Source organism: Atractosteus spatula, chromosome 13, assembly GCF_055471065.1.
Source record: "Atractosteus spatula isolate fAtrSpa1 chromosome 13, fAtrSpa1.hap1, whole genome shotgun sequence".
In the NCBI taxonomy this organism is placed as follows: domain Eukaryota; kingdom Metazoa; phylum Chordata; class Actinopteri; order Semionotiformes; family Lepisosteidae; genus Atractosteus; species Atractosteus spatula.
Genome location: NC_142718.1, coordinates 22,127,190 through 22,146,780, shown reverse-complemented (window position 1 = coordinate 22,146,780; position 19,591 = coordinate 22,127,190). Strand labels below are relative to the sequence as shown.

Genomic DNA, 19,591 nt, shown 5'->3' with positions numbered 1-19,591 from the left:
GGAGAAGGAGATTCTTTTTGCCGACCTCTCGCTAGACTTAAAAATGATTTTGTACATGGACAGAACACTAAAATCAGTTTTCGCCTGCAATGAGTAAGCAGATGTTGTACAGTACATTTGCCCTTTATTCTTTGTTGTTGCAGTAAACTTGGCAGTAAAGCTTCTCTTTTGATTGCAAATAATTATTAACCACAAGCACTGTACTTTCCAGGCAAAAGGATGCAACACAACGTATCAATGTATACAATTATTTATTTCCATTCTCATATCATACACATGTTATCATTTTATAGCCTGATCTCATCAGATTCCAGAATCCTAGAAAGATGAGGCCTAGTCAGTTCTGTGATTAAGAGCTCTAAGGAAAAATGGTTCCTGTTGTTAGTGGTGTTAGTGGACCAGTAGGTGGCGCTCTTCCCTCTGGACCAGAATTTCCAACCCACTGCTTTGTTGATGGAGCCTTTCTTTGGATGAGACACTAACAAACCCATGCTACTTTTTATAAGACTAGAGATGGTACCCAGTTGCCCTGGTTAAACTGCACCTTGGATCTGCACAATCAGGCCTCCCTGAATTCTTGTGAAGCAACTGTCACTTCTCTATCTGATCTTCTGTGTAGGGGGAGTGCTGATGTAGAGTGGCTGGCTTCTGTCTGGGTACTGCACTTCAGTGGTGAATGAAGTTTCCCTACACCATGTGTAAAGCTTTTTAAGGATCCACTGGGATGAATACAAAAACTGAACTAATACAAGAAAGCATTTTATTTTTACAAAAGTTCTGAAAAACAACTTTTTGATGGTTTTACTTTCTGGAATCTTGCACTTGGCATCTGCATTTTAACACTTACAGTACATGCTTGCTTTGACTCTCTTCACATGTAAACTCAAAACTCAACTCTTTACTAGAGCCTATTTCTGACTGCCCTACAGTTTATCCTGTATGTTATTGTTATTTTTTCTTGTATTTTCTACTATATCTTTTTTCTTTTTATTTCTTTATCACTATGTACAGCTTCCTCGGGTTTTGAAAGGCACATTATAAATAAAAGTTATTGTAATCCTTTTTATACCCTAAAGTAATTGTACTCTGCAGACCCTGGCTGTAGTAATAATCACTCAAGCACTCTGGACAGGAGAAAAATACAAGTTAAAAATTATTTTTGTGGTTACCTATGGCAGTTTCTGGCATGGCAAACACCGTTCTTTCAGTGGCCACTCTGAACTGTCCATGAACTGAAAGCCCCACACCCTAAAATTAAAACAAAATCACCATTAATATTCGGTTTAATTTACACAAATATAAAACCAATGACACAGTACATGTGGCATAACCACATGCACACGATCAAACAATCAAAAGTATTTCATGTTATTATATTAATATATTAATACAATAACATGGTAACATTATGGTCTTTACAGCCTCCTGGTGATGAAAGTATACTTACAGCTTACATAAGGTATCCAAAAGCATTACAGGAGAAGAATGACTTTTTTATATACTCTACTGGGAGTCATAGCATTAGACAACAAGTCTGAAGGTGGTTCTTGGATCTTAACATTATGAAATAAGTAAAATTGTATTTTAACATGAAATGCAATCATGAATTCAAATCACAATCCCTTAAAGGAACAGTTTCGCTGCCACCATACCATTTCTCATTTACACTACAGATATCAACAGAGGCAGAACTTTTCAGCAGTTGTGAACGTCTGTTTCACACCAGAACATCAAGGTTATTAAGTGTTTCTTGAAGATTGACTAGTGGCAGTGGCTGTGAATTCAATGTGATTCCCTTGAGATGTGCTGAGGAGAAAGAGAAGTTGAAATGGTCATGAAGAAAGCAGAGGAGAAGGTTATCTGGAAAAAAAATTGGCATCAATTTCTGACATACTTAAACAAATTACTACATGATTTACAGTCTTCCAATACCACCTAAACTCTCTAATTCCATATTTACTCACGGGAAATGATAAGTTTTTACTTAGAAAAAAATAATGTTTCAAATTAGCTGTGTCTGGTTTTTGCCTGTCCAAAATCAAGGGGCATTTTGTTAAAATTGTACAATGCACTGGTGTCTCTCTTTTGTAATATTGCATGCTATTATTGTCATCACATTACAAAAAAAGATATTGCAGGTCTGCAATCAATCTGAAGAGCAGCAGCCAGGTACATTTCACAGCTTAAATGAATATCCTACACTGGCAGGGCAAAGTGAACTGAATAATTCTAGTCTTGAACAGAGAGGATTACGAGCAGACCTGATTCAGAAATTCAAAATCAATCCAAATGACCTCAGCAGAATCACCAGTGATGTACAGTATGAACCAGAGGGCTCAAGTGGGAAACTGTGGGGAAATGTATTTAAAATTGAACAGGAGGCACATCTTTACACAAAGGGTAGTGGGAGTGTGGAACAAAGTGCTTCGGCATATTGTTGAAGTGTAAACCCTAGCTTCTTTCAAGAAAAGGCTGGATGAGATCCTTGGATCAATTCACTTTGAGCAACCTGACAGGGAGTCTACATTCCTGACAAGGTGGTAAAGCTGAAATGTCATTAGGAGGCTTCAGCAGGAAGCACCCATTTTGTCTTTGATGGAAATCAGGAGTAATTAGTCAGTGAAGATTAATAGCCTAATTGAACACAGGTGTAAGCTAAAAAGGACTCATCTGATAATACCGGGAGCTACAGAACAAGAGTGTCTGTTTTGTTTTGTGATGGGATGTGATAGATGGATGGCTGGCTGATTGAGTGGGTGGATGGTGGGTGGGGGGGTTGACACATAATTTAAAGAATTATTTGTATTAAACATTTGTTATTGTTTGAATGTTCTGAGGTTAGAAATTAGTCCTGCCTCATTGGTAGTGATGGAAAATTTTATTCCAAGTTAGGCCTCAACTAAGGAGTTAATTTTATTTTGGATGTCTTGTTACAAAAAGGATTTCTTTGGCCTATTAAAAGGAGACTGACTACAGGTTTATTTTGAGAGAAACTTTATTAATCAGCCATCTGGCACAGTCGAACAAGCTAGGTGGGTTGAATGGCGTAGTCTTGTTTGATTCAGCCTTTCTTGGATTCTTGTGTTATTGTAAGCACCCTCTTGCCTGACCCTTATTTTAATGGCAGCCAAAAAAAATTGTATTGCAAGTCTTCTTTTTATCTATACCGCTTTTACAAGAAACTCCCATTTCGATCTAAATCCCCTCATTTAAAACAGAAAATGCTTCACTTGTTATGAAAAGCAAATTGATATTTCTACTTATGCTTCTTTTGAAAAGTTAATCTTACTGAATGTATTAATCATTCAGTGTCAACTATTAAGCCCACACTAAATCTGTGTTGTCCTGGCACTCTTCCAGCTGCTAATCAATAGTATTTTTGCAGCCTCAGGTTCAGACTTATTACTGGTCTGGTAACTCCTGCTCAAGTCCAATCAGAGTGCAGCAGATCAGACAGGAGACTCACAGCCCTGGTGTCTGGAAGATTATAATTTGAGAGAACATAAAAGCACTGAAATGCCCAGAAATAAAATGTGACATTTTGTACTTTTGCCTCATATTCATCTTTTCGAATTTGAATTGCTTAATTATGTACAGTGGCAAAAATAGCCATTTTGACTACACTGTCCCAATATGTATGGAAGGCACTGTATTGTATATCACTTACTACTACACGTACTGTAGTAATACTAAAACAATTTTTGTTCTTACTTGAATCCACTTGTGGCTTAAATAATTAAAATACTGTGTTTTTATTTGTGGAAGCTCATATCCCTTTTTTCAGTTGTTGCGTCCAAGCTGGAATCAGGTATTATTGTTTTTCTCTGCAACAGTACTACTATGCCATTTGAACTACAGTCAGAGTATGAAAAACAAGGTCAGTCCAGATATCACTAGCAAGTGCTACCCACTGACCTCACATTCAGTTCTAAATCAGATTCTTGTTTACTCTGCTGAGGGTATTAAATCTCTTTTCCAAATCCTTTAGAATTGAGAGGTGGAAGAACAAACATAGGGTAGGACATCTCTATTCTGTGCCAAGTAATAGTAATCTTGTTTTTCTTCTAAGAAGGTTAATGCATTAGTGTTATTCTGTGAAGTATGTTCCAACACAGTTTTGTAGACAAAAGATAAAGCAAAAACCAAACAAATGCTTATTCATAGATTCCAGTTAATTGCATGCATTGGTACAAACGACAATGCCCTCCATTAAGTTTTTTGTTAACATTTAACATAAAAAGCAGATGTTCCTTTTTAATATGCGTCAACCACAAAGAACAATGCAATTCCCCTTACCAGTATTGGCAGTAGCCTCTGGACTCTCTAAGAATATATTGCAGCATCACTTATATTTTCAGGATTTTGATTTACAATGGTTTTTAAAACAAATCGTAGTTGTGCATTAGTGAACACTGGGCTATTATAAGGTTACAAAATCCCTGTCAACATTGATTACATCAAAAGCTAATTGTTACTGTCCAGCCACCAGGAAATGACAGAAACTATTACTTTCACGTCTGCAGAGAGACATCAGGACAACAGTTTACAACTAGGGCACGGCTTTAAGATGACACATCTGTATCATAAGATATGATGCTTTCTTTTCTGCCTTTTTCTGTCCTTGATATACTGTATACACAGTATATATATATATTACATTGAGTTAACGCAAACTGGTTCATTTGTTACTATTCTTTTTCTCTTAATTTCAGTATCAATAGCATTTTGTCTTGTACCAAAAGGAATGAAATTCAAATGCAAAAACACCAAACGGTACTGTACTTAACTGAACTGTACTGAACATGAAAACCCATCAGACTAAATTGTCACAGATTCAGAGCATGTTTCTCAGGGCAGAATCAGCCTCTAATTAATGTATTAGTGATTCTTAGGGAATAAGCATCCATTAAAATGCTTATTGAATGGAAAATTAGATGTGCCTGCACAGTATGCTTTAAAAAGAGAAGCTTTTTTATTTACGGATAGAAAACCCCACATGCTGCTGGCTGGCCATCCTTTGAGAATCAGAACGGAAAAACAAACTTTCAGCCTCAAGATTAATGGAGCACTACTCCTTAAAAGCAATCCCAAGGTTATATATATCTTAGATTTTGCTTTTTATTATTTGATCATAATCCCAAGGTAAACATTAGGCAGAACTTTAGTTTAACATTCTCTAAACACTAAATAAAATCGAGACCTGAAGAGAACAGACATGTACTGTAAACACTCAATTTGTGTGTCAAGACACACTGTAGCAGACAATGTTTGGAAGTTCTGTAGCAAATATAGTAATAATTCCCCCCTCCAGGATACTGTAATCAATTATCCTCAAATGAGATACAGGATTCTTTTACTTCTGAAGTCACCCAGAATCTGGAAAACAAGACACTGAAATTTAGAAGCACTGTTAATAACCATGAAAAGTATTTAATGAACCATTGGACAAATTTCCAAAAAAAGCTACTACTATTTAAAAGTTGCATTGTGTGTGAAATTAAATTTACAAGGTCAGCCGTTCATAATAAATGTAATCAATTAAAGAAATGTTTGCATTTTGGTAATGAGGCGATACAGAAATGGTAGCACTCAAGTGAGAAAACCTAGATAATCCCTTGACAGGGCTACTGTGCAATCTGATCACAAGAAGCAGCATAAAAAAAGAAAAAAATTAGTCATGCAGAGTCAGAGCTTTTGGGGCATAAAGCTTTGAAAAATCCCACATGATACAGCAACTTCATTTCTCTTTCACCTCCCTGCTTCAGCTCGACAAGGTTGTTGTGCTGGTTCAGACTGTTTGTCTCTCTCAAGGTCCCCCTCATGTATTCCATTGTGGATCACAATATTGTGTACAACATGGTACATCACAATGATTGAAAAGAACTCTACTTGGATAGGATAGGAGAGCGCAACCACACCAGGAAGGTCTGAACTGAGAGAAAATATTACGAGTCTTCTAGAATTTTGCTAAATGACAGCCCTGAGAGAGTGTCTTAATTATCCCCAAGTGGAAATTTGTTTTACAGCAGCAGACAATATAAAGAAACACACAGAAACATGAGCAAGAGAATCTACTGTTGAACACGGCTATGGCCATAAGTATAAATGTGAACTTGAACCTGTTTGTTTTTAAAAGGGGAAATCTGTATCTGTGTTCTGAGGGGAGTATTTGGAATTCATTACAGAAAGAAAGCGAAAAGTCAACTATAAGGGAATATACTTTATGCAAGATTCGTAACTGATAGAATTGGGGCACAAATGATCAGCACTGATGACTTTCTGATGTAGTCTGACATTGCTCCCAAATTTGTTCTTACTCCTCAGATTCAGATTCACAAACCAGCAGATCAGGGCAAAAATTAAAGCAGATTCAATAAAAGACTTGATGGAACATGATCAGCAAGGAATTATCAACCTCAAAAATAGAATCAATGTTTGCTGCAAAAATTAAACTTGCAGTTCAGAACAGTCCCTAAATACTTTTTATATCGACCCTCTATCTCCAATGATTGTCCCCGATGCAGGCTTGAGTGGGGGTATGGGGGGTTCTTACTGAAATCAATTGCCAGAGAGACATTCAACTTCAAAAAAAGTTTTGTTTTGTTTTGTTTAGATGTGCCTATGAGGTTGGGGTTGGTCTGTGGATCGGCATCCACGCTTGCAGGGGGTAACAACTTTATGAAGAAACATTAAGGAAACAACATATATTTGCACTCATTAAACAGTAATGTGTATAGGAGTAAGATTAATATTATGATGAAATTATACTGAAGCCTTAACTAAACAACTGGACCCATGAAGAATTATTAAAGCAATTATTTGTGTGTGACTCACACATTTGGAATGACAGAACTACTGCTTCAAAAGGACAGATTAATTTCCCTACTGGGTATGATGTGAAGTTCTTTTGAGAACTAGACAGTGAAATATTTTTCTGTAAAACAACTAACCTAACAACCCCCTCCAAACCATCCGGAATTGCTGAGTGTGGACACATGGCTTCTTTGTATCCTTGGCACAGCGTGGTTACAGAGTACAAATAAGCAGGCAACAGCTTAAAATCCAAACATCTATTTTGAGAGCTAAACGAAGCATGAAACACACAGACTACCAATGACAAATACTTACAACAAGCATGAATACCTGAGCCCAGCCTTTTACAGTACCAAAACAAAGTCAGTCATTCTCTAAAACATAAGCAAACCTTAACAAAGTATGAATACGAAATAAGAACAGTTAAAACCATCATTTTTTAGGTAAAATCAAGACAAAGCTGCTTAATACTGATGATAAGAAGGAAGTGCTTCTCTCTGTGCCTAATAATGCACTTGAATAAACTATATCTTCTTTTTGCCGGTGGAAACAACAGATGCAAAAAATGTAGATATTTCTGATTTTCTCAGAGATCATTTTCTGAAAAACTGCTTAAATTAAGAACTAATTCCGCATAAGAATGAATGTAAACGGAAGGGAAAACATCAGGCCCTATCTCAACCCAAGGTTTCAGCAAAAAAAGCATATTTCCATGAGAAAGCCTCATAGTCTCTTCTTTAAAATCACTTGCAAGTGTCATAACTTTGTGGATGGGTACCTTTTTAACGTCCAGCAATACCTTTGAACCACCAAATTTGTACTTGGTAAGGCTGAATATTAGTAAGCTTAACATTAATTAAATCAAACATTCTATGAGAATAATTTTCATCCTGGATGGCTTCCAGTTCCTCACTACTGCTTTAACAACAATTTATTTATAACTATGATTAAGATGAATACTCAATCAGTCCACACTATAACTGAAATCTTGTTAGACTGAAATACAATAGGATGTTCTCAGTAGAAGAATGTTTTATTTAAAAATACAATCTTTTAAGGAGCATGAATACTGAATTTAGGCTTCACAACACACCAAGGCCAGAACCATAGACCCAGTAATTCAAACTGATGCTATGTTATCATGAGAAACAGGACTAGGAATTCAATTTTCAATTGGAAAGGACAGACCCTGGAATTTTAATGAAATAACTTCATGAAATCAAATCATCCCAGTGTTCCCTTCAGTAGGCAAATCCTTTGAAATCGTACTGATGTTCAGGTTCCTCAGTACAAGAGGCTGATCTCTTCATTTTGATGAGTTAAACCACCATACACTTGCTGCCCTAAGGCATGCTACAGTAGGTAAATCAACATAAGAAACACAAGTCTGCAAAGTCATAGGTTTCCCTGAAGCAAATCTGTTCATTTCAGATGGAATAGGACCGCAGCATTAGATTCCTGAATTCTGACATGTCAAACAAAAAAGCGAGGTGGGGCTGTACATTTTTAAAAAATGTCTAAGAAATATATTTGTACGTTTTATAAATACACTCTGACACTGGTGCAGTTCGGAAACAAACTGAAGATGTTTCACTATATTGTGCATATCCACCACCTAAGGAAATTACTGTAGACTACTAAATGGGTGATGGAATGTCTTTAGCGAAGTGCAGAAATACAATGCGCTGTCATGCTGTAAATATTTCAAAGGCCCGGGTATGAATAAAATCTCTTCCTTTTACAATACTACAACCTCTGGGCATGCAATACCAACACAGCAACCCACTTATGCAATACTGCTACCATTTGGACAACATCACAATTGCTTTAACACATTACCAGGACACAAAAAATAAAAAAAGAGAAGAAAGCTAGAGAATATACAGGATATTTGACCCCACTGGCCATTTCAAGATCACCCTGAGGGCATCATGTTCATTCAGGAAACTCATTTACTGCATCTCTTGAAGAAAGTGCCCTACTGTTTACATTGGCAAGCATGAAGACTGGCTGACCATTTCAAGAGTATGTCACAGTAGTGAGGATCAAAGATCTCTCTAAATCCATAGTTCCCAATTATATCTCTACCTGGCCATAATTAATTAATCATAATTACACTGACCTTTATGTTTGCTTCCTTTCACGGTGCCTCAAAGTCACCACCAAGTCATCAGAAGCCAAATGTATCTTTAAACTAGCTTCACAATGTCCCCCAGGTATTCAAATATCAACTACAGTGCCCAGAGAAGGTTTGTGAACTTCTAGTTTTGTCAGTATTCACGACATACAGTATTCTTTGTAGTCCGAAACATGATAACCTGATTAAACATACAACACAAAGAAAGACATATTTGGATTATTTAATTAACAAAATGATCCACAAGTATATAACCTTGTGTAATTAAGTATGTGAATGTTTTGATTCAGTATCTGGTGCCACCTCCTTGAGGAGGAGTGACTGTGTAGATGTGTAGACATTTCAGACTGAAAATGTTTCCTGTAAATGTGGCTTCCCATTGGCCCAGAATTTTAGTCCATTCTTCCCTACAGAGCTGCTTCACGTTGGTGACATTTAAGGGCTTTCTTGCAATAACAACTCACTCAATGGGTTTTAGGTCCAGATTTCACTAGGTCAACCCAAAATGCAAATGTTGGTCTTCTGCCATTCTGTTCATGTATGTATGTATACTAGCACTGACTGAATGCATGACACTCAGCTATAGGCAGATGGAACAGACATCTAACCTGAAGTGTGACCTGGTGAAGTTCTGTTTTTTATGTATGGTTTACCATGACATTATATTAAGTTGGATGTCGGAAATTGCTAGCTTTAACTTTTTTGCAGTCAAGAAATACTTCATTCTCACCTAACAAACTAGCGAAACATGTAGACATCCTCTTTTACAACAGCTTAAGCAAATAAATACCAGTGTGCAAAACTGTACTTTAAATACAATAAAAACAGGACAAAATAAAAAATGTATTTTGTCATCTTCTTTTTACAAAGCCAGCAGCCATATCACCCTGCAGCTCACAAGTGGCAACTCACTGATGTGAAGCAGGTTTGAGCCTGGTCAGTATCTGGATGGGAGACCTCCTGGGAAAACCTAAAGTTGCTGCCAGAAGTGGTGTTAGTGGGGCAAGCAGGGGGCGCTCACCCTGCGGTCCATGTGGGTCCTAATGCCCCAGTATAGTGACAGGGACACTATACTGTAAAATAGGCGCCATCTTTCGGATGAGATGTAAAACCAAGGTCCTGACTCTCTGTGGCCATTAAAAATCCTAGGGCGTTTCTTGAAAAGAGTAGGGGTGTAAATTGGGTCAAATTTCCCATTGGCCCTTACCAATCATGGCCTCCTAATAATCCCCATCTCTGAACTGGCTTCATCACTCTGTTCTCCTCCCCACTGATAGCTGATGTGTGGTGAGAGTACTTGCGCACTGTGGCTGCTGTCGCATCATCCAGGTGGTGCTGCACATTGGTGGTGGTGGAGGGGAGTCCCCATTACCTGGAAAGCACTTTGAGTGGAGTGTCCAGAAAAGCGCTATATAAGTGTAAGCAATTGTTATTGATTATTATTAATAGGTTAAGAATTATAATTTAACATGAACATATTTACACATTATTTTATCTTTCCATTTCTCTTGTAGAGTAAAACACTGACTTACTGCTCAGATGTACTGTATATTCAGTAACCTACAGTATTTATATTAAAAAATCAACGTCCCTTGTGTACCCAACAGGTGGGAAAAGCATACTGTATTTCCACAGATCTCACTAGAAGAATCATAAGGTTTAAACAGCACTGTCGCCAAGCAATTTAATAAACCTGGCCCTGTAGCTGGCTAGGCTGTGGAGATCTAATGAAATTTGTCATTTCATATGTTGTGGTCTAACAAAACCCAGACACACATATATTCCATTCTATTCTTAGAAAATTGTCTGACAAACAAATTCAAAGACTTGCAATGTTACCTGGAAGACAGAGAGGGGGTTGTTAGGAGAAAATTAAAATGTGCCTGAAGATTTTCAGCCTCCAAGAGTCTTGTGAGAGTTGGTACAGTACTTCTCTGGACCACGTCTCTAAAGCGTGAATCACTGCTTGTCTTTCAATCATAATTACACCTACACGTATTTGTGGTACATTTGCAAAATAGAGCCTTATAAAAATGTTGATTTTGAACTGAATCTTCACAGATTGAGTGATATAACATTTAAATGAAAACATAATTTCATTTAAGTAAAAAATTCTAAACCACTACCTTTAAAAAAAGCCAACAAATTTTGAATGAAATATTACATTAAACAAAGTCATACAAACTAAAATAAAGGGGGTTAATTATTTGGTCCCTGTCTGTACAGTCTCTACTGACTTTACTTTTTTAACCTGTACAGCTCGTTACAATAATACACATAATGAAAATCATTATTTGCAGTTTTACAACCCAATTTTAAATTGCTAACTAGATATAAACAATTATCTGGACATCTGAGCACAACATCCTCCAAGATGTATCAAGATGTTGCGTAATCTTGTAAATTGTTACTGTATAATTTATTGTGTATTCTTCTTGTAACCTTCTATCAAATTCTGTCCTCTCTCTCCTTGGCGAGCTTGTGGAAAATGCATTTGAGAGCCGACAACCACCACTGTATGCTGTATTGTTGTGGATTGATAAATAAACCTTGATTGATTGATTGATTGAAAGATCCTCTTCTTTCATGGGCTGACTTCAGGTCATGAATCTGATACCACGGAACGTACACATTAGTCAGAGGGAAGACTCATCTCAGACTATAAACTGAGCAGTCCCACTGGTGCCTGACTGATGCTTAGCAACCTAAGGACTCTGGCCAGAGACTCAAGATGAATCTGCCCCACCTGCCAGGACTCAACAGTACAGTTTATATCTGGCACAACCTGAATTTAAATTTAGAAAATAAATTCTCAAAAAAAACCCAACAACAATCAGGTCTAAACCTTGATGTTTAACTACCTGTACCTGGTTTGACAACAGTGTGTCATCTTCCTCTGTTTGGTCTGTTTATTGCAGATTCCTAAAGAAGCCTGCATTTTTCCTGCCTTTGATTATTTTCATCCCTTGTCATTCAATATTAAATATGTTTCCTTCTGTTACAAACAGCAGACAAAGCACCATGCTTTCAATATTGCAGCAAGCATTGCTACAAGGTCTCTCAGTTATATGCACTGCAACAACTTCGTTGGTAGCATGACAATAATGTAAAGATCGGTCAGCTGAGCAGATTTCAATTCCCAGAGGTAAAGGCTACCTCTTTAGACAGGATCCTCATTACTAGAAGAGCTGGAGCAGCACAGCATATGGCATTTACAGTACACAGGTAGACATCTGCAGTGCACTTTGCTCCACTTCAATACTGTCATATTGAACGAGATCTTCAAAGGAACTCATCTTTCCTCTTTGACTGAGGGCTGAAAAATACAGTTGCATAGGTATCATTTACTGGTGTTTCGTGGGAGCCCATATTAAGGGTATTTTAGACTTTTCAATCTTTGCAGCTAATTAAACTGTAAAACTAGTCATTTATCATTTTAAACCCTCAAATTCATGATCACCAATTGCTATCCACCTTGCATATGTTCCTTCCAAAAATGTACTGTTGGAGTTGCCCACTTCTTACCCACAATGCCATCTCCATGGTGACAACTGAACACTTACAGTATCTCTTTTACTGACAACACTACAAGTTCATGTTTACCCGACAAGCTCAGGGCACCCAGTTCAAGTTCACACAGCCTCACCAGCACTTAGAAAATGATGCATGACTGCCAGGGGAGCTTGGCAAGAGTCTCTTAACTGGCAGCAGTGGTATCATGTTCTAGTATGATCTCAGAATCCAAGAAAGACTGAACACGGTCAGCACAGAGATAGGAGATAGCAGAGGAATATCAGGTTGTTGCTGGTGCACCATTCGTTGCACTTTTCCCTCTGGTCTAGAATTCCCAAATCAAATGTCCCAGAAAGCTGAATAGGGACACTGCTCCATCCTTCAGATGAGACATTAAACAAAGGTTCTTATGCTTGGTCATTAAAATATTGTTTGTATGCACAAAGAATCAGTATAAACCCCAATTTCCTAACTAAACCAAGACACAAATATATTCCATGGGGTTGCACTTGTTCAATGTTCCAATGCTAGATTGTACTCTATTTTGCACAGTCTGATCTATGTTCTCCCTTAATTCAATTGATGAAGCACTTTCTCACTTCTCTACCTAATCTACTGTTTAGTTGGATTACTGGTGCATAACAGGTGCTATGGGTCACCCAAGTGGATACAGCACTTCATAGCTGATGTGAGTCCCCTTATCTATGTAAAGTTCTTTGGCATAATTTGGGATGAATGCGTTTTATAAATGCAATTCATAAACAGTTATTATTAAAGATACAACCCAGACTTGAACCATCTCTATGTTGACTGCCAGGAATATAGGTTTCAACTTACAAAGCAAACTATTATAGGTAGAAGCACTGCTGAAGAACATGCTCCTCAATCGGGCTTCTTGATCACAGGATAATACAGACTTACTTTCACTGTTTTAGAAGCATATTTTTATAATTTAACTGAGAATCACATGAAGTGACACATACATATTTAACTAGGTTTATTTCACTTTTGATCTTCACTTGACAGTTTTCAAAAACAGAAGGATTTCTGACAGAGAACTAAACTGCAGCTGTATTTTAACATTTAATGCCACACAAGAATAGCTTCACCAACTACTTTTTCTCAGTGATACAAGTGTTCCATCTCAGCACAAATCTTAGCTAATGTGTACAGAACAGAGCCATCTGAACAAGTAAAGGCCATTAATATATCACAGTTTGAACAATTTGTTTGCAATCTATCACATGGGTTATGATACTAAGCAATTTAGATATTATCTGGGAACAATAAATCTCCAACCAGAAATAACAACAAATGAGTATTGGAACCAATAGCAATTGTTGAGTTTTTGATGCCTCTTAGTATTTATACAGCATCTGTTTATCAATAATGCACAGGTGTTCCAAATCTTTAGAAATGGGTGACATCTAAGGCTAATTGATTTGGTTCTCTCCAGGACCAGGCTTGGGAACTCCTGACTAACACAGACCTTAGGATTGCAACCTGAAAACTCCCTTCCTGCAACCTTAGCAAAGAAAAACTTTTAATTTTGTAGAACCCCACACCATTGTTTTGTTAAATAAGACACAATACATTCCAGGGTTTCCTTTGACAACTTAAACAGATAATTTTGGAAGACGAATGTCGTGTTATATAGAATAGGGAATGGTCTCCGGTTTTCATTCCACCTCGTACTTTTAGGTTACTTGACCTTTATTCGAAAAGATTCTGATGAAATTCAAGAGATAAAATTCAGTCCTAACACCTCGCCGTTGACATTCAATTTTATTCAATTTAAATACAGAGTATTTAATGGAGGTAGCAAAACAAACTATAAATACAAATTGGGAAACACTAAGCAAGGAGAGACTGCATACTTAAAAGACTCAGGTGGTTATGCTGACACATCATTTACATCTTCGAGACAGTGTGGGAAGTAATTTTAAAAAACAAATTTTCGTATGTAGTCCAAAGCGTACAAATGTTATCTTTAAATAATATAAAACACTCGTAAGGCCTCATTTAGAATATTGTGTACAACTTTGGTCAACATGCTTTTGAAAAGATGTTTCGGTTCTGGAATCTAGATACTTTTTGAATCTTATGGGAATGTCCTACAATGACAGGCTGGAGGAACCGAACCTTTTTAATTGTCTTGAAACAGAACAGAATGAGAGAATCTGACAAAAGTATTCAAAATCCAAAAAGGAAATGACAAAGGCAACCCAATGGACTTCTTCAGACCAACAGGGAATGCCACAACAAATTATGAAACATGAACCAGAGGATACAAGTTAAAGTTATGAAAATGTGCATTTAAAACCAAGAACAGTGGGAACATCTTTACTCAGAGGGTTGTGGGAGTGTGGATCAAGGTACCCACCCTTGATGTTAAAGCTGACACCCTCACTTCTTTCAAGAAGCAGCTGGATGAGATCCCTGACTCAACTAGCTACTAACTTCCAAACAAACCAGAAAGGCTTCCTCTCATTTGTAACCTTTCTCATGTTCTTAAAAATGCCTTCAAAACGTGGAGGACTGGAATTCAAAGACTGTAATTGCCCATCCCTGAAGAACAGTATCAAAGGACTTTTCTAAGTCTAAAAACACAGCTCCAACCTCTATATCTGTATTCAGTGACAGCTTGTTCACTAGTATTTTATTTCCTCTCATCATTATTCATGTTAACCTTGGGCCTGTCATTTTAATAGAGTTTTACTTTTATTTAGAATTGAATCTATGATATAAAAGAATGTATCTATTTCATAATTGACTTTAAGAAGCTGAATAGTCCTTGTAAACATTATTTCTAATTAACTAAATAAGCAAAATATTCTGATTAAGGGTCCACTTGATAAATACTGTATACACTGCTATCCTCATGCAATCAACATGCATCATAAAGTCTGGCAAATACAAGTCCTTACAATAAATTTTACAATAAAAACAGATGTGCTGGGGGCTCATCTAGACTTCCTCTTGCAGTAATTTTCAAGAATATGACCGACATAAATGTCAAATGCTTGACAAATGCAAAAACATTGACCACCACTTAAATAACTTAGATGGAATTCTGATATGAACAAACTGCAATGCAACAATCTAACCTTTTATCAATTCATTGGAATATGTAATATATAAAGCTTAGATATTTGAAATATTTTAATGTGTTTATAACTGAATATGTTCTAACACTTACAGTACAGTATATTCATTGTCTATATCAGAGGCCAGTAACCTTTCAGAAGAGTTCACACATTGTTTTTACAGGTTTGCACGCCACTGACTGAAAGTCAATAATAGCCCCACAGTGATTCATTAAAATAATATTAAAATACAATATTGAAAAATAATAAATTAAAAGGTGTTATTATTTTGTGTGATGCTTGCCTTTGCTATACTTTGCTGAGTTATCCAATCTTTTGACACTTTAAGCAGCATGCAAGCTTCTGAATAGTCCTAGTTAACCAGCTAAGGATGGACAAAGAACTGACTTCATGTGTGAAAATACCTGTTCACAAAGGTATGTTGATCGTAATGCTGAGAGCAGTGAAAATACCACTTTCTTAAAAAAGTTATATTTCACTGGCAGGGGCTTCCAACAGGTCATGACAGAGATGCCGTGATCGCTGTCCTTGGCCTCAAGTGTGTTTTGCAAATCCCAGAACTTTGAGCTCTGTCATTCAATTAACTGCATTTCAAAATCCTCAATGCCCATCCACTGAAACCCTGAAAAAATCGTGTCACTAGTATCAAAGCTGTCTGGTTTAAACAGAAAAGAAAACAGCAGGCCAAAATACTGGAAATCCTAAAATCTGAAAGTAAAATACTGAAGCCAGTTCTTGCATGTTCACTCCAAACTCGGCAAGACGGACTGTGCAATGTTTTGAAAGTTATTAAGAGGCTGGAAATAGCGGATAGTTGTAGTGTCGATGTCCCAAGAAAAAATGGCAAGTTTTGCAAGGAATGCCTGCCATGTTTGGAAAAGAACCATAATAGATTGATCTGAACCCTGCCAATGGAGACTGAATTCATTCATATGGGTGGTAATGTTGGCTAGAAACATTAGTTCTACAGCCTGTTTTTCATTATTTCATTACTGGGGTGGTAGAGAGAGTGGGACAGCAGCAGAAAATATAAAAAACATCAAAATAAACAATACACGGATACTTACACAAGAGAATCATCTGTTGAGCAGGGTTATAGCTGGATGTATAAATGAGAACTTAAACTTGTTTGTTTTTACTGTAGATTGGGAAACCTCTATCTGTGCTCTGAGGTGTGTAATTGGGATTCATTAAACAAAGGGTGTGAAGGGTCCTCTAAGCTTTCATTGGGTAGCCAATAAAGTCACATGTGTGATAGGTTAGCAACCCCTCGTCTACATAATTTAGCACCGTGACCCCCGTATTTTCACATCCACTTGAAGGAAGTCTGGTCTTGCCATGTGGAATTAAAATTCTGATGTATTCTGGGTGACCGCTACTTAATTACAAACTTAACTCAGCGTTCATCAAAAACACGATTGCAAAAGTCTTACAGGAAATTCATCTTTCTCTTGTCCACACTGAAGTGACAAAGGAAATCACATTCTTATAGGTATTTTAGTGAGTCATGTTCCAGTCCTCTTTTCCAGGGCTTGCAAATACAATACAAGCCTCCTACCTCTTCCTACCTGTCTGTTCTGTAATGAGTACTTATGACAACCCTAGGGGTCAGGGCTGTCCACACACCCAATGTATAATCTGTCTGACCTCAGGGACAAAAGAGAGGTACTAGCTTCCTCTGTTTATGTCTTTTTATTGCAGGCTTCACATCAACTCTTATGAGCACTTCCAACACGGAAAAGGGACTTGAAGGTGTCAGAAAAACTTATTTCCTGGACCAATATTTCAGATCATAGAAATTCTGCCTCCAAAAATCTTGACTATCAAATGATCCACTTAAACTTTCTATACAGAAATGTATTCCAACTCTTATATTTGATCAAATGAAGCCAGCTCATTGTCCTCTTGCATACAGAGCAGTTGCTGTGGGCATGTATTTAAGAGATTTTAGGGAGTGTCAGAGGTTGGCTGAGTTCTTGAAACAGATGTCACCTCCTTTGTCCGGTATTCTAATTAGGGATAGTGCCTGTTCCCACTTGATACTCTAGCAAAAGTATCAAGTGAGAAGACTATCCAGCAAGATGGTGACTCCAATCTGGGCTTTTCACAGCGCCAAAAATGGATGCAGTTGCCTGGTCTCACGGCATCTTAAAAGATGCTGGCACCACGTTGGGAACCTCTGCATTCCCTCTCTTGGTTTCACTGGATTCTGGCTTACACAGAGCTTTACATTGCTCAGATCTACTGGATTCAGGCTTACACAGAGCTTTATATTGCTGAGATCTACTGGATTCTGGCTTACACAGAGCTTTACATTGCTCAGATCTACAGGATTCTGGCTTACACAGAGCTTTACATTGCTGAGATCTACTGGATTCAGGCTTACACAGAGCTTTACATTGCTCAGATCCACGGTGTTGCTGGGGGATGGAGGAGGTTTGGAGTGCTACTGCTGATGCAGTGGCCATCTAACTTTTATCCACAAGGAGTCCACAAGGGGATAATTGGAGAGGGGTACTACCAAAGGTAGTACAATGGGACAATGGGAAGGGGTGAATAATAGTGTAGACTAATATGTTAGAGCTCCGGGTAGGATTCAAATCCAGGATGAGTTGGCTGCTCTTGTACCACTGAGCAAGGTACAGTCTGTCACAAATTACTTTGCTCAGGAAAAATGCCTTGTTGTGTAAATGGCTAACTTTACACAGGTTGGGCTGTGTACAAATCTATCCCCAATTAACACAGATGGGTAAATAAGGACTTCTGCTAAGCTAACAATAATTAAAAAATGAATGTGGGATTTTCAGGTCATTAAAGATATTTAATTTACATGGTTATGAATTCTGTGATTGGAAAAAAGGAACAGCTGTCATGTGGCCATACCACACAATGTGAATTTCTGAATTTTGTTTACTTTTTTTTCTCCAAAAAATTCAGATAACTTATAATGGAAGAACACTGGATAAAATTTGCTTCATCATGCTTTCAAAATGCGTCAGCCTTCTAGAAGCACAGCCCCTCACTGGCAAAGATCAAGGAGTAATTCAGGATGCCTGAAAGCCAACCAATTTGCCAAAGAAATAAAGAAAAAACACAATTCTGTCTTCTTCCCCTACATAAGAATTCACATAATTGCTGCAAGCAATTTTCCAAATGACTATAATGGACAAATCATCTCAAGCACAAGCAGATAGGGGTTGAAGCAGCTGTACTAATGGGCTAATCAGCCTGATGGAAGCTAATGCTAATGATGGCAATCTTACTGTTAAAACAGCTGTTTTGTCCCATTCCAAAGGAGTTTGGGAAGGTCTCACATCTTTAAAGAAATATACTTTATAGGTTAATTTTCTTTATCCAGAGAATATCTAACGTTTAAAAAATACTCACATAATGTTAAAAATAAAATGCCATTCTCAAGCAAAGAGACATATTCATTTTCCCTTCAGATTTTCCAGTCCACCTACTCAATATACTGACGGAATCTTCTGAATTTCCTTTTCCCACTAAGCATGAGTTACTGTAGGTTTACATGCAAACGGCAACTCACGGTTGCTTTATTCCCTAAAGTGTGTTTACTACAAAATAAAAAAAAATTATATAAATACATGTCTTACAAGGAACACCTTTTAGGGTTATAGGGTATTTTTAGAGCAAGCTATGGGAATGTGAATATAATTTATTGCAATGTTGTAACAACTGAACTGCTCTAATGCCAAGACTGCCACATTTCTACAGTACAAAAACTACTACAGTCGTTTATGCAACACTGAAAAGCAGAACCTGAACAATCTCTGCCTTCCATAAATAAAGTCAAAGGTAGCAGCCAGAGACAGCTGCTTCACCCTTATTGGGGCTCAGCAGGAGGGCACGGTTAACTATTATTTCTATTTAGTGCACAGACAGTAAGCCCATAGCATATACTGTATATGTATACTGTATATAAGCTATACACATATTTCATAGACACTCCTTATCATAAACTTTTCATTAAAAATACCTGTGGTGCCATTTGAAACACGAG

At 37.3% G+C, this 19,591-nt stretch overlaps 1 protein-coding gene across 1 annotated transcript in view; it reads right to left on the bottom strand.

Moving 5' to 3' along the window:
• hibch (3-hydroxyisobutyryl-CoA hydrolase) overlaps positions 1-19,591 on the bottom strand; it is a 61,654-nt gene that overhangs the window by 26,340 nt on the left and 15,723 nt on the right. Inside the window, exon 7 of the mRNA XM_088930441.1 lies at positions 1,170-1,248. Within this exon, the coding sequence (XP_088786567.1) occupies positions 1,170-1,248 (79 nt within the window). The remainder of the gene's footprint in view (positions 1-1,169; positions 1,249-19,591) is intronic.